General features: G+C 35.1%; 1 protein-coding gene across 7 annotated transcripts in view; it reads right to left on the reverse strand.

Annotated features, from left to right (window-relative positions):
* The window catches only part of LOC142341626 (sodium/potassium/calcium exchanger 2-like), a 75,862-nt gene that overhangs the window by 47,578 nt on the left and 12,853 nt on the right, over positions 1–15,431 (reverse strand). For 4 of the 7 annotated variants that reach the window (XM_075392720.1, XM_075392724.1, XM_075392721.1 and 1 more), the window contains exons 2-5: positions 10,122–11,617; positions 6,300–6,459; positions 5,300–6,067; positions 3,430–3,594 (exon numbers count right to left, since the gene is read on the reverse strand). In XM_075392720.1, the coding sequence (XP_075248835.1) occupies positions 3,430–3,594; positions 5,300–6,067; positions 6,300–6,459; positions 10,122–10,768 (1,740 nt within the window). In that variant the 5' untranslated portion in view covers positions 10,769–11,617. Of the gene's footprint in view, positions 1–3,429; positions 3,595–5,299; positions 6,068–6,299; positions 6,460–10,121; positions 11,675–15,431 lie in introns of all 7 variants that reach the window. The other 3 variants (XM_075392725.1, XM_075392723.1, XM_075392727.1) reach the window with 2 other exon arrangements.

Raw genomic sequence — 15,431 nt, forward strand, 5'->3', positions numbered from 1 at the left:
GAAATAAAAAAAAAACCAAGAGAAGGCCAATAATAGCCCCAGCTATCGCTGTGCGGCTATTAAAAATAAATGTTATATCGTACTGGTTAAAACATTCAGAAACTTAAGCAGAAAAAAATTACCAAAGTAACCCAAAAAGTGAACAAATCTAGAGTGAAATGGTCAAATGTTTACCTAATAATCCTGTAAAAAATAATTTGAAAGACTCTCAGTTTCAAATTAAAACTTGAATGACGAATTGAAAGAAAAAGTGGACAAAATTAGTAAATATAAGCAGGAGGTTTGCTAAGCTCTAACCTTCAATAACTGCAATAACAGTTAGGCGGCCGCTAAAATGTGAATAAAATAAATATTATATCGTACTGGTTCAAATTTTCAGAAATTTAAGCAGAAAAAAAACTACCAAAGTAACCCAAAAAAGAAACAAATCTAGAATGAAATGGTCAAATGTTTACCCAATAATCCTGTAAATAATAATTTGAAAGACTCTCAGTTTCAGTATTGTCCGCTTAAACAATTAAGCCGATAAATTTATTTCAACATTAGCAAAAAAAATGCTGGCTCAGCATCAAAAAGCTGAAATTTATGTATTTTAGCCCCGAAAAAGTCGACATCTCCAAAGTTTTAAACATCGAAAACTCCGAAAGTATGTCAGATGGATCATTCATCAGGCAAGAAAATGAGCACACTTTCTTATGAGCAGAATGAGTAGCACAACCGTATGATATCCTAAAGACGCCCTTTTGAATTGCTGTTAGATGAACGTAAGTCCAAAACATACCCGGCAGATTGCCGGAAAATAGCCACCGTTGATTCCCACAGACAAGATTGGGATTAAAATGATGTTTGTACACAAACAATTTTAAAGTGCAAACTATTTTGAAAGCATTTTGGAGCTGAACAAACTCCTGTTTCGTAGGGCGACGACAGAGGGGCTATTATCAATAAAAATAAGCATTAGAGATTGTAACCAAGAACAAAGTAACGGGCATATGAAATTGGGCTTTATGGGTTTATCCCGTTTCTATTTCTGATTCCGTTTTTGTTATTGACTCGTTTATTGATTTCGTTTATTTCGAATTCCATTGCTGAGCAACTGCTGTCTATAAACACTTGTAGCAGAATGAGAGAAGACTGAAACTACCCTAGAGAAGTCAAAAAGCCTTTTCGTACAATTCAAAGCATTTTTAGTGACTAAACAAAAAAATTGACTTAGAACGGACTATGAGTGAATTGTGAAAACCATTTCTGAAACAAATCAGATAAAAAACAGAAAATCAATATCAAAATGCCGCATGTAAAAAACCACTCGCGAGAAATTTGTATTTGAATCTAACAAAAAACTAGGCCTAGAATGATCTATGAATGGATTGGGAAAACCAATTAGAAAAAAAAACGATCCAAAAAATTGAAAAAAACAAGGTGATATTGCCGCATGTGCACAAAAAACCACAAGCGAGAAAGCGAACATTTGGTCAAACACCGTTTTCTCACTACTAAAAAATTAGACCAAAAAAATTTTACGCCGCAAAACTACTCGCTTTTCGCTCCATTTCCTGTTTGGGCGTGACCAAAATCACTACTCCAATTTGACTTCAAAAACCATGAACATGTGTGAACAGATCTTCAGAAAAAGACAGCGCCCAAATATAATTCAAATTCTTTGAATTGCAAAAAATTGTAGCGCTATAATAACCGGCTGAGAAGCTGAGGCTGCTATTAATAATAACAATTTACGCTAGAAGGATTTTCTAATATATATCGACCGGCTAAAATTGACTGATTAAAGAAATCAGTTGAACATATAGTTCCTCCCTCTACTCCCCACAAGTGGGGTAAAGTCATCACTCTTTTGCCTCTGAACCCATTGAGGCAACTGTATGTGTTTCTGTTAAACAAGAAACTCTGGTTTTCGAATATCTATAAACATAGCTGGCAGATTGCCAGAAAATAGCCGCAATATATTCGTAGATCAGCAGTCTAAAAAAATAGTAAAAAAGACAGACCAAAAAAATTCGTCTTTTCATTGAGGGCTGATCTGTTATATTTTGATTAAAAATCTGTATAAGTCATTGCTGCCTCTATTAGCTGATCTCTAATAACCTTCATTTAGAGTGACACACACCCATTTGACCTTATCTCTTTGAAGTAAAGTAAATAAAAGTCAATTTCAAAGTGAGGAAGTCATTTTTGAGAGTGAGGTAAGTCAAGCGTGACCAAAAATTTAATCACGCGAATGAACAAAAAAACTCGCTCCACTAAAGCGAAAAACGACGTCACACATGCAATTCAGTTGAAATTGCATGAACGAATGAACAGAAAGTGGCTGTGACGTCATATGGTCGTAACAAAAATCATGACGACGAATTAAAAAAACATAGCAGGACAAGTCCTGACGTACAATTCAAAGAATTTTCATTGACTAAACAGAAAAACTAGACCAAGAATGAACTATGAGTGAATTGAGAAAACCATTTTTAAAAAAAATCAGATAAAAAAATTGAAAAAAAAAACAGAAAATCAATGTCAAAATGCCGCATGTGAACAAAAAACCACTAGCGAAAAATGAAAATTCAATTAAAACAAAAAATATGCCTAGAATGAGCTGTGAATGGATTGGGAAAACCATTTGGAAAAAAATCCCATCCAAAAAATCGAAAAAACAGTAAAAATCAGAGTGGAATTGGCGCATGTGAACAAAAAACCACTACCGAGAAATCGAATTTTTGTTCAAACACCATTTTCTCACTCTACTTTAAAATTAGAGCGAAAAAAATTCACGCCGCAAAACCACTCGCTTTTTCGCTCTATTTCCTGTTTCGGCGTGACCAAAATCACCACTCCAATTTGACTTCAAGAATCATGAAAATGTGTGAACAGATCTTTTTAAAAAAAAGACAGCGCCCCAATACAATTCAAATTCTTTGAATTGTAAAAAAAAACCAAGAGAAGGCCAATAATTGCCCCAGCTATCGCTGTGCGGCTATTAAAAACAGACTAACGTCTGTCGAATATTGCTGGCGGATGGGGGTCCGTTGTAGCTTGCTTGGAGTGGTGGAACCATATTGTTCGCAGAATGGCCATTGTGAAGTTGAGAGCTTGTATAGACCACAAGAATGGCCACAGATTTAAATCGAAAAATAAATCCAAACTTGATTTCTATTTTAGCAGCGAGCTGACGCCAATTGAATTCAGCATTAAAACTCTGAATGAGCGCAAATTAGAGAACGCAAGATACAAGAAGACAAGGGAGAAATATTTTATTGATAACTCAATCGCTCAGGCGAAGACCACAACAATTGATACAAATTCCACAGGAAAGGAAAAGTTAATTATATGCCATATCGACGTTGATAGAAGGAAACATAGTTTGCCCAAAGGTTAATTTCGACAAATAATCTTTTCGATCCTGAGAAACACTCGACTCACCATGAAGTATGAGTAGACTCCGATCCAGAGGATACTCATGATGAAAGTGATGAAGAAAAGCGAGTGACCCCACCACCAGAATCTCTCACCCTCCTTGTCTATCTTCCCACTTTCCTGATCTGGAACTCCTCTTCTTACATCAGGAACAGTGAGCATCAACAGCACCTGATCATGACAAAAATAAACACATAATAAACACATTGAATGATCTGACAGAGCCATATTTAAGCGTTCTCAATATTTCAGTACTAAACATAAGCAAACTATCTCCAATTTCTCATCAGATGGATCATTCAACTGTCGAGAAAATGAGCGAACTTTCTTATGAGCGGAATGACTAGCACAACTTAAATATACCCGGCAGATTGCTGGAAAATAGCCGCCGTTGATTCCAAAGAGCATGATTGGGATTGAAAGAATAGAAGATATTGAAAAAAAAAGATTTGTAGAAAAACATTTTTTAAGTCCGGTTTATTTTGATGGCATTTCGTAGTTGAACATACTTCTGTTTCTCAGAGAGAGGCTAGAGGGGCTACTATCAATACCAATAAGCATTAGAGATGGTAACTAAGAATTATAGGAACGACGTTCAAATAGCGGGCATCTAAAATTGGGCTTTATGGGTTTATCCCGTTTCTATTTCTGACTTCAATTTTTTATACTGACTCTGTTCATTTTGAATTGCTTTCCTGAGCAACTGATGTTCAAAATCACTTTTACCATAATGAGAGAAGAAACTAGCCTAGAGAAGTCAAAAAGATTTCACGCAAAACGTTGAAAAAGCGGCAAAATGAGGTAAAGCGAAACATTTTTTTGTTCGACGAAGTAAATAAAACATAACCGGAAGAACTCCGGAAACGACTCGAAGGAGAAAATTGCCCATACATTTGACTGAACACCTAGAACAGCTATTGTGAACCCTAAACCTCCACAAATGCTCTAAAAAAATAAGGAAGAATAGAAAAGGCATTCAAAAACAAATTGAAAAAAAAACTATAAAAACTAAGAGTTTTTTTAATAGTTCAAGGAAACATAAAGCCGAAAAAAAAGATCCCTTGCAATTATAGCAAGGAAAAGCTCGCAAAACAATTGACAAGTCATAATAGGCTAAGAAACTACAAAAAGAAAGAAAAATAGTTTAAAATTTCTCAACTTTTCTCTGAATTTTCCTAAGAAAAAAATGATTCATACCAATAAAACTTTATTCAATTGGTATCTGAAAATTCTTTAAGTAACAAGCTTCTATTCAAATTCCACTTAAAGCAGTAAAACAAAAAAAAAACAGGTAAAGTCATTAAATTTCGTCTAAAAATCAGCAAAACTGATCAAAAACATCCAAATTAGCATAAAACTCAAATTAACAACTTGAAACCTTCAATTCCTATCAAAACAAGCCTAAAACTAATACCATATCATAATCAAACTTCATAACCCTCAAAAGTTGCAAAAAAACTGCTTTTAAAAGCCGCACGTGAACAAAAAAATTTCGCTCACTTAGAAAATTTTTTCACACATCAATTTCTCGCTCTCTCAAAAACAGCGATATGAACAAAAACCACTCTCTTTTCGCTCCGCTCTTCACTTTTGTTCAGCACCAAAATCACACCAAATTTTTTCACGCGTTTCATTTCCCGCTTCAAAAATCACTCCAATGAAATTTATTTTAAAAAAGGACTTCTCCAATACTTCTCTTCGAGTCGTAAAAAATTAGGAGCGCTATAATAGCCGGCTGAGAAGATGAGGGCGGCTATTAATTAATAATCTCTTAACAAAGAGACACCCTTTTTAAATTGCTTTTAGGTAAACACAAGTCCAAACAAGGTAATCACTTAGCAATCCTTAATATAAAGCAATGGACATTCAAACGCACTTTGATTGGGAAGCTGACCACATGCAGCACTTTGTGGTACCACTTCTTATCACTGGGCCAGCTGAGATCCATTGGCCCATCATCCTCTTCATCTTCATCATCACCACCCTCCCCGCCGTTCTCCGCTGGAGACATGCTTCTTTTCTCCTTGGCATCAGGAGTGCTTCCTTTCTCTTCGTGCTCGTCGGGGTGTTCGTCTTTGGAGTGGGCTTTGGTCAATGTCTTTGTTGGTGTCGCTTCTTTTTTCTCGTCTGTGCTCTTAACATCTGAATTTTTCTCGTAAGCTCCTACTTCTGGACTCGGACTGGCGGCATTTGAAGATTTTGGCTGAATTTTTGATTTCCATTTTGATACTTTGCCTTCAATCCAGGCTTGGAATCGTTCGTTCACAATCATGAATAAACAGTAGAACACATACCACACGAACAGAATCGATGCCTCGTACAAGTAAATTTTAGAGTCTGAGAAAAAACCGATTAGCAGTGCTAGGCCGATTGAATAGAAGGTGACATCTCGAGTGAAGGGGTACCAGGTTAGCTCCAAACTGGTCTTATCAGTTGGTCCAAAATAGGTGCCGAAAGCACAAATGGCAATGACGAAGAGGACGTTGAATACGGCAGAACCCACGATAGTACCGATTCCGACATCAACGGAATCTGAGAACATGATACCGCACAAAGAGGTGAACAACTCAGGTGCTGAACCTCCGGCGGCCATAAAGGTGGCCCCCGCGACGTCTTCTGGCAAGTGGGTTTTGTCAATGATGACCTAAAACAAACACAAGGGGTAAATCAGCCAAACAGGTATTGCATACATCGTTGAAACTTAAATTCATCAAAAATATAATGGGCTGCAATAGCTATAATCCTATAACATGGAACTGACATATATTGAGACAGATTGAGACTACTTCATTGGAAAGTCGATTCATTCTATATACGTAAAACTCTTTGTACAGAGCTATTTGAATGCATGAATGTGAGTGGTAAATTGTATTCACCTCAAGAGAAGGTACGAAGAAGTCGTCGCATATGACGGCCAGAGCAAGGAACATGTAGAGGGCCCCAATGAGGTAGAGAGGAACAAATGCTCGCTGGTTGCAAGTTGACAACCAGCCATCCCCATCACCCAAATAGAACATTTCTGTTGGGTAGGTTACCCTGCAACACATCAACAACCACTTTCAAAAATTAGAAGACAAACAACGAGAATCATTGCAGAGTTGCATCCAATATCATTCATCAATGTGTTTTTTCAGTAAATCATAATGCAGATGGCCGGAGCTATAAAAGCAATTTCAACAACAATCCAACCTGTTGAAAAAAAAACCATTTTTTTAACTTCCTCGAATACACATAAGAAAAAAATGCAAATGGTGATAAGGCAATGTAGTGTTAAGAATTTATCATTAGGTAAAATTAAAAACATAGCTGGCACATTGCCACAAAATAGTCGCAATAGCTTCGTAGATATGCAGTCTAAAAAAAGTAAAAAAAAGACAGACCAAAAAAATAGACTTTTCATTGAAGGCTGGAGATGTTATATTTAGGTTGAAAATCTGTATAAGTTACTGCTGCCTCTATTAGGTGCTCTCAAATAACCGTCATTTAGAGTGACACACATTCACTTGACCTTATCTCTTTGAATTAAAATAAATAAAAGCCAACTTTAAAGTCAGGAAGTCATTCAAGTGTGACCAAAAAATTAATCAAGCGCATGAACAAATAAACTCGCTCCACTAAGAGCGAAAAATGACGTCACACGTGCAATTCAGTTGAAATTGCATGAACGAATGAACAAAAAGTGGTTGTGACGTGATTTGGTCGTAACAAAAATCTTGACGAAAAAAAAAACAAGACAAGGCCAATAATAGTCCCAGCTATCGCTGTGCGGCTATTAAAAAACATTGAAATAATTATTTTAAGTTATTTAAAACTTGACCATCAATTTTGGCCCATCAAAAATTCTTTCCAAAAATTTTCTTTGTACTTTTTCATGGAAGCTCTCGATGTTATTTTCAGTCTAATACTAGCATGCAGGCTATTACAAAATGGAATGACATGTGCAACAAAAGAACGAGCTAAAATCCTATTGTTCTTTTCATCAAAACAATTTGTTAGGCACTAACTTTTAAAGTTATTATCTGATTGTTCTTCGAGTTAACGTTTGGAGTAATCGACTACAATTATCGTCATTTTACAAGGACTCATTATGGTTGTTTCATAGTAAGATTGTAACGAAGAAATTTCAAAAATAATTACCTAGTATTAGCCTTTATTTCACCGGTCCGAATGCGTGATATAACCACTAGTTGCCTTGTATTTTAATAGCTTTTTACTGCTATAATTAAAGCGCCATCAGCGTCAATCGTGACTTTGGAATTTGGACAAAGTTTTCCAGATCAATCTTTAATTAATATAATCAAATTTTTAACATAGCTGGCAGATTGCCAGAAAATAGCCGCAATAGATTCGTAGATCGGCAGTCTAAAAAAACAGTTAAAAAACAGACCAAAAAAATCGTCTTTTCATTGAAGGCTGATCTGTTATATTTGGATTAAAAATCTGTATAAGTCATTGCTGCCTCTATTAGTTGATCTCTAATAACCTTCATTTAGAGTGACACACACCCATTTGACCTTAACTCTTTGAATTAAAGTAAATAAAAGTCAATTTCAAAGTGAGGAAGTCATTTTTGAGAGTGAGGTAAGTCAAGTGTGACCAAAAATTTAATCACGCGCATGAACAAATAAACTCGCTCCACTAAGAGCGAAAAATGACGTCACACATGCAATTCAGTTGAAATTGCATGAACGAATGAACAAAAAGTGGCTGTGACGTCATATGGTCGTAACAAAAATCATGACGACGAAAAAAACCAAGAGAAGGCCAATAATAGCCCCAGCTATCGCTGCGCGGCTATTAAAAAGAATAGTTTAAGAGAAAGAATAAGAAGTTTCGTAAATTATATCAATGTTTCAAAACGAAGATATCCATTGGCTGTCAGGCTGGTTCTCCGGTTCTCCTGAGATCGTCGATTTCGCAGTGTTGTACCTCAAGCTGTATTAGTCCATCGCAAATATTTACAGACCTCCAAGTTGGACAACTTCACCGAACTTCAAAAGGCAAATAATGAGGCTTTTGGGTACGTAATATGTTTATCAGTAATCTATCAATCTGCAGTTGTTTTTAATAAACAAACAAATTAGAGGGTACAGTCCTAGAAGGAAATAAAGTCTAAACAGGGCCTTGAGAACAATCTGAATATGAACAAATTTAATGCAATTTATATGGATATTTAAGGACAAACATCACGTAACTATGAGGCATGAAATAGGCGCGTGACACATTTTTTGAGATGTTTAATTCTCAAAGTAAAGAAAAATCCAAATTTATAAGTTTAAACATCGTTAATAAGTAAACGACACAAACAATTTGCATAACAACAGTTCAAGAGAAAAGAAACAGGTAAAACCACCAAGTATGCGATCTGCTCACCGACCGTACTTTCTTCTATTAAATCAGGCATCAATTCCCGACTTCAAATGTATTTCCACCGCTCGTACTTTAATGCACGTTTTGCCAACTTCACCTCTGTTGTGTTTTGAATGATAAAGATTAACTAATTACCAAGGTAAAATAATAAGAAATTGTTTTAATTGAAACAAATAGTAATTAACAAAGGTAACAAAAAATTGTCAGAAATAATAAACGTTGCAAATTAGTGATAAAATCTAGAAATGATTTAGAGAATTGTTCATATTTTGATCAATTATGAAAATGATTCCGAAAACCAGGAAAAACATCCAAATATATATCTAAAAAAGTACAAAAATAATTGTTGACTAAAATTTGACTCCAAATTTGATTGCAAATTTTATGCTTCACCCAACTAACCTCTGATAATTTGCTCTGAAACGATAATAGCGCAATTTAATTCAAAGTGGTTGTAGCCTAATAATTTGATGTGTGGAAAAAAATGACACCTGAGAGGTTCAAAATCTCCGTGCTCACACTCTGCAACTTTAACATCTAAACTATAGACTTTGCTACCTCCTCACTTACAATATCGCCTTTATTTTAGAAACATAATTAATTTCGGAATGAGAGCGATTTAGATCAAAAACAAATAAAGAAATCAAACGTAAAAAAATCACCTTTGATTGCAGAATGTTCTAGAAAAAAGCGCAACAATAGCAAAAATTTTGCATAAAAAAGACATCTTCATAATAATTTCAAATTTCGTCTCTTCAAGGTCTCTTCAAGGATCGATTCAGTTTTTCAAGAACTTCTTTATGGCTTCCTTTTTCTATATCACCGGAAAAGATATCGATCGGCCAAAACTTAATTAAAAATTCAGGGTAGAATAAAGTTCCAAACGCCAAAATAACTTTGAGGTTTGGAAAAAATAAATTTAAAGCAGGGAACTGTTTCCTGTGCCCTTTTGAATATAATTACTCGTCACTAATACAATTACATATTAATTACATATCAATCCTATAAGACTGCATCTACTTTCTCTAATAGTGCCTTTAAAGAGGCTATAGACTACTTCAACTCATCAAAGGCAAACATATATCAACAATTTATTTAGGTCTGAGGAAACAGACACATCAACATAGATTTCCCGGTAGGAATATGACCGTCTACAAGCTTTTTTGCCCGTATATTTGTATATTTAATCGTGATGGCAAGTCGAATCTTTTAAGCTACTTTATCCATAATCAATTCAAGCACTTGCATTGGTTTGTTCAAAGAGGCATATGAAAAAAAAACAAACGAGATATTCGAAAATACAAAAACGGTCTGAATTACTTGCTCACCTGTTTTCCCAGGCAGCTTGGTTTGGGCAGTCATCATTGTTGGCAGATCTGGCGACTCTAGAATGGAGCAGTGAGGCCTCTAGTCCCCCACTTCTGCTGATATCCAACGACTCTCCAACTTGCAACACGTGGTCACCCCTCCCATCAGGTGCAAAAGGAGCGTGACTATAGGAGTCTCTTTGTTGTGAGAGGTGAGGCTGTGTGCTATAGAAAAGGTAGTTTTTGTACATTTTGGAGGCAAATATTGAGACTGCAAAGAGTGCTGATATGAGTAAGGTGAAGTGTACACTGTGTTTAGCACCGTTTCTTCCATACAATTTGCGCCTTTTCCTCCCACACTTTTTACTAATACTACTAGCTGCTGTTTGAGACCTTATGGCGGCCTCAGGCTGAACCAGATTGTTGGTACCGTAAGTTGGTAAGACTTCGTCTCGGCCTCGATTATGGCCGGCCGAGGTAATTGATTGAGTGAAATCTGACAGCTGTCGGGGAGTGTAATGAACGCAGCCATCTTGAGTGGCAATTACTTTCGAGGACGAAAGGGAATCGGAATCTGAGGAAATGCTAAATCGCGATCTTATCCGACCCCGACATTCGGTGGTGGGCACGTCACGCAAACCAACACGCGACAAGTTTAAAAAACGCATCGATACTACTAACTCCCAAACTTTCCTGCACGTTAGATTACGTTAACTTCTAATCGTAGTAAATTGCAACGAGCAGTAAAATTAAGAGACGGCAGGATCGAGATCAATTTTGGTTTTGCCGATGTAAACAAGCTTATATATGCATAGCAATGCCTCAGGCTGAAAGTCCTGTTATTGAAATATTAAACAGTGGGAAGATCTGTCTCATTAAAAAGTAAAGAGAGGAGAGATAAAATTTAACATATGAGAACAGGAATCCTACAAGAAGCTGAACAAAGAGAAACAAACCTCAGAATAACTATTTCAAGACAGCTTTTCAACTACCAAATGGTATCTCAAATATGTACGCGAACTGTACACTTGTGTATTATTTGTCCTAGCGAGCGCGGACAATTTACGTTATGTTGAATTTCAGGCACTTTTTCAACAGCTTATTCAAATGCAATTAAAACCAGGTGGCGTTTACATAATTAATTGGCTGAAATAAGAATCAAAACAAAGTAACATCTTTTCGTATAGACTGTTTAGCTATATTTTGCAGCCAAGGCAGCCAAAATACACACAAAGTGAAAATTTGAAAGTTTAACTGTAGGCAATAAAATATGAATTAGATTTTAAAGAGCTGCTACAGCAACCATAAAACAGCATAACAAACTCAAAATCTCCGGTTTTAAATTCTGGCAGGAAATCGAACGTTGTTTGAGGGAAATTTATTCCCAATTACTTCCTGTATTTCCAATTAATGACGCAGCAGATGAAGATTTTAATCGGTCAACAGCAAGAAAATAAACAATGATCTAAAGTAGGTAAACAGTAATTGGCGGCAATCAGTTCCAAAGTAATTCCGAGCTACAGAATAGAAATCCTTCAGTTTAATCTTTCAAAAATTTTCAAGACGCGTTTTGACTGAAAAATAAACAAACCAGTCAAAATAGCAAAAAGGAGTTGAATTTATTTATAAGTAAACTGCGATGAAGGAAATCTTACCGGAATTCAATTCAAAACAGCTTTTTCTATTTCAAAAAAACTATAAATCTCGAACTTAACTCAACTCGAGTATTTAGAGGTTGACTATCAGCTGCTCAAAATAGATTCGGATGAAATGTCATTTTAGATACCATCCAAAAAGCAAAACGACAGCTCTGTATATTTTCCATGAAAAAACAACAAAAAATATGACACCGGAAATAGGTTTTGAGACTGAACAAGACATTTAAATGAGGCAATAAACACCCACAAAATCTCCTACTATTCGGAAATATCAAACACCACAATGTATCGGTTTTAAATAAGGTTTCATTGCTTTTACAGTGGAGGTATGTGGCATTAACAATTACAAGAAGCTGTTCCCCCTTAACCCTTAGTAGTAACGTATTCGATATACGTTAAAATGCTCAGGACGCCCCCTCAACTCCCTGCTGTAATTGCCCCCCCCCCCCCAATCCACCCCTCGAAGGTCGAAGGTGTATATCCAGCTTAATGACTCGGCAAAAACAATTGAAGCATTTATGTTTATCATTGCCAATAAGAATACTTGTTTTTTAGAACATTTTTTGAGAACAGTACTCCCAGAGCTACTGAATCAAATCAGGAATAGGATATTTAAACGTTAAGGGGGGTTTTGTGCTTATCATTTTTAAAATCTAAGCATAATAGGAAGCTTTTACTAAAGTCGGGCAAAATAATATTTATAAGCTGTAATATCCCTGATGCGCTCAAAAATAGGTAGAGGGGTAATGATCAGACAAATAATTCTTTTCTCATCTCGTTCTCTTCTCTTTTTAATCTGTTTCATCAATGGCATATGAGGATGGAAAGTTCAAAAGAATTGATTAAACATAGCTCAGCTGAGGTACGCATGCACTATCTAATGGAAAGAAAAGTAATTTCCTCCACTTTAAACAGCTCATAATCACCAATTCGAGCTCGTCTGTCATTTATTTTACGATAGAAGCTTTTGAATCCCTCGACAATCGTTTACAAATCAATTAAAAAGAAGGCAGTAGAGGACATTGCACAGAAGTCAACAGTAAAAACGAAACACGTAAACAAATTGTTTACTACCAAGATCTACGCTGCCATGACATAAGCTAACCCTACCACCGACAGATTTGAAAAATTGCAAGAATCTAGCAGGATTTTAAATTAGCTGGGAGTTTGATAAGATACTTTTTTCGCACACAAAGTTGCCAGGCAAAAGTTACTTTAATTTGAGAAATTGCTACAATGAATTTGTTACAAGCCATTTTTTAAGTGGAAGATATATTAAAAATTAAGTTGATGTAATAGTTCTCCATAAGAGTTTAGCCAAATTTTTTTTGCTAGATTATTTCCACTATAAGCAATTTATGTTCAATTGTTCAAAACCACGTATTTAATAAAACTGAAATACTGATTGGCCAGAAAATGTGAAGCAACCTTCAAAATGAATTCAAAATCCTGCAAGATTATTTTGAAATTTGGATTCTGGACTTACAAGCAAATTAATGAGCAATATGCCTGTATTCATTTGACGCATTACTGTTTTGAAGCAACAAAAGAATAAAACATAGACAGATTGACCACCAGTCCTTCAATAGACCACTAGAATTTTTGGGTTAGGTTCGGACTCATTTTTATGAGACACAAACGCTCTATAAGGAAAAAACACTAAGAGTTTTTTTTCAAAAATAACATTTAAAATCAAAAACTCAAGACGCTAATACTCAAGAATTAGGGCATATATGTTTGGCACTACTTAGATGCACACGATTGATCATTAACAAGTAAATGTTCATAAAATTTAAAGTTCATTAAGTGAGTTCAGAAGCCATTTATTTGAGAAAGGTAAGTCCAGCAATTGACCTAAAACCCAAAAAAATGACGTCACGCACACAAATTTTAACTAAAAAGAAGTCACTGAAATTGAAGAATTCAATGGTCACAAGAATCATCGATGGAGACGACGAAATAAAAAACATAGCAGGACAAGTCCTAACCCACAATTCACAGAATTTTCATCGACTAAACAATAAACAAGAGATAGAATGTACTATTACTTGATTTGGAAAACCGTTTAGAAAAACATCCCCACAAAAAATCGAAAAAAAAAACAGTAAAAAGCAAACCGAAAATGCCGCATGTGAACAAAAAACCACAAAAATTTTGTTCATACACCGTTTTCTCACTCAACCGAAAAATTCGATTAAAAATGTCAGGCCGCAAAACAACTCGTTTTTTCGCTCCACTTCCTGTTTCGGCGTGACCAAAATCACAACTCCAATTTGACTTCAAAAATAATGAAAATGTGTGAGCAGATCTTTAAAAAGACAGCGCCCCAATAGAATTCAAGTGTAAAAAACCACGATGTCCCCTATTAAAAAAAATCAAAAATTTCAATTTTTACTTATAAACCATTGTACTAAACCATTGTAATAAACTATTGAAGAGACTAGAAATCATTTTCAACTGAGAAGCGATATCTCAAATTGAGTTGCACAAAAATTATAGAATGAAAACTTTAGGGTGAGCAGCAAAGAATTCTGAACGAGAGCAACATAAATAAAACAAACCCAATGGCCGACAGTCATTTTTTAATCGACCAGACAAAAATCGCGTAAAATGACCAGTAGGACTAAAGATAATTTCTTCAAATTTCTATAGAGATATTGGAAAGATTTAAGACCTACGACTAGAATATGCTTGTTGGGTCATTAAATGATTTTTCATGTCTCTATGCTAGTTACTTGAAACACTTTTTGATCCCTAAATATAAATCGGACAAAAGCATGAGTGGTATCATTCAACAGCCCTTGCAGAGTAGAATAGAGTAGAGTTTTCTTAAGCAAAAAATTTGACAAAAATTGTTATATTAACATATTAACTAGCTCGCAAACTACTTTCATCGTTGAGATTCTCAATTTTCACTCAATATTAAAATCTTTAGTCAAAAATAGGATTTGTATTTTTATATAACAGCTATAATTTTTTAATACATTTTTCAGAATTAATCAAAAACTCGGTCTCAATTTACATCAATCAATCAATCACATATTCTTCTCTTTTTATGAAATAAAAACAATATGACCAAAGCTAGACCAAAGGCTAAACACGAGTGTACAGGCACCAGTAGGTTACCTGTGTGCTGAAATAAAAAGTTCTGAAGTTGAAATTTAAAAAAAAAGTACTGAAATATTTCATCTCCTTTCGTTGATTCTGTTTTCTTGCAGTTTAATTTGGACACAACCTTTTTTCTTCTCGCCAACATTCTCTTAATAGAAATCATGACAAATTTGCTCAATTTTCATTAAAAAATTTTCCTATAACTTCCCAACGCATTGTATAATTATAGTCCTAAAACGTCAAATAATTCATGTTTTGCTGTAAACATTTGTTTTTGTGCCCTAGTCGCTAAAGAATCGAGCAAACTTTGAAGAAAAAGGGCTCGAAACATTATGTGCGAAATGCACTTTACAGAACCTCCCTATAATGTTTGAAAAAATTACAGGATAATCATCGTGCGTTATGCGAGAAATTGAACTATGAAAATTTAGACTTTAAAATTTTTGCGCAAATATCAAACATACCGAATGCCAAATACTCGAAAAGATAGCTGAAAATGAAAAATTAACCCCAGCAGCCGCTTAGTTGATATACACCCAATATTCGGGTAAAATAATTATTA

This window comes from Convolutriloba macropyga, chromosome 6 (assembly GCF_964194025.1).
Source record: "Convolutriloba macropyga chromosome 6, txConMacr16.3, whole genome shotgun sequence".
Taxonomy (NCBI): Eukaryota; Metazoa; Xenacoelomorpha; order Acoela; family Convolutidae; genus Convolutriloba; species Convolutriloba macropyga.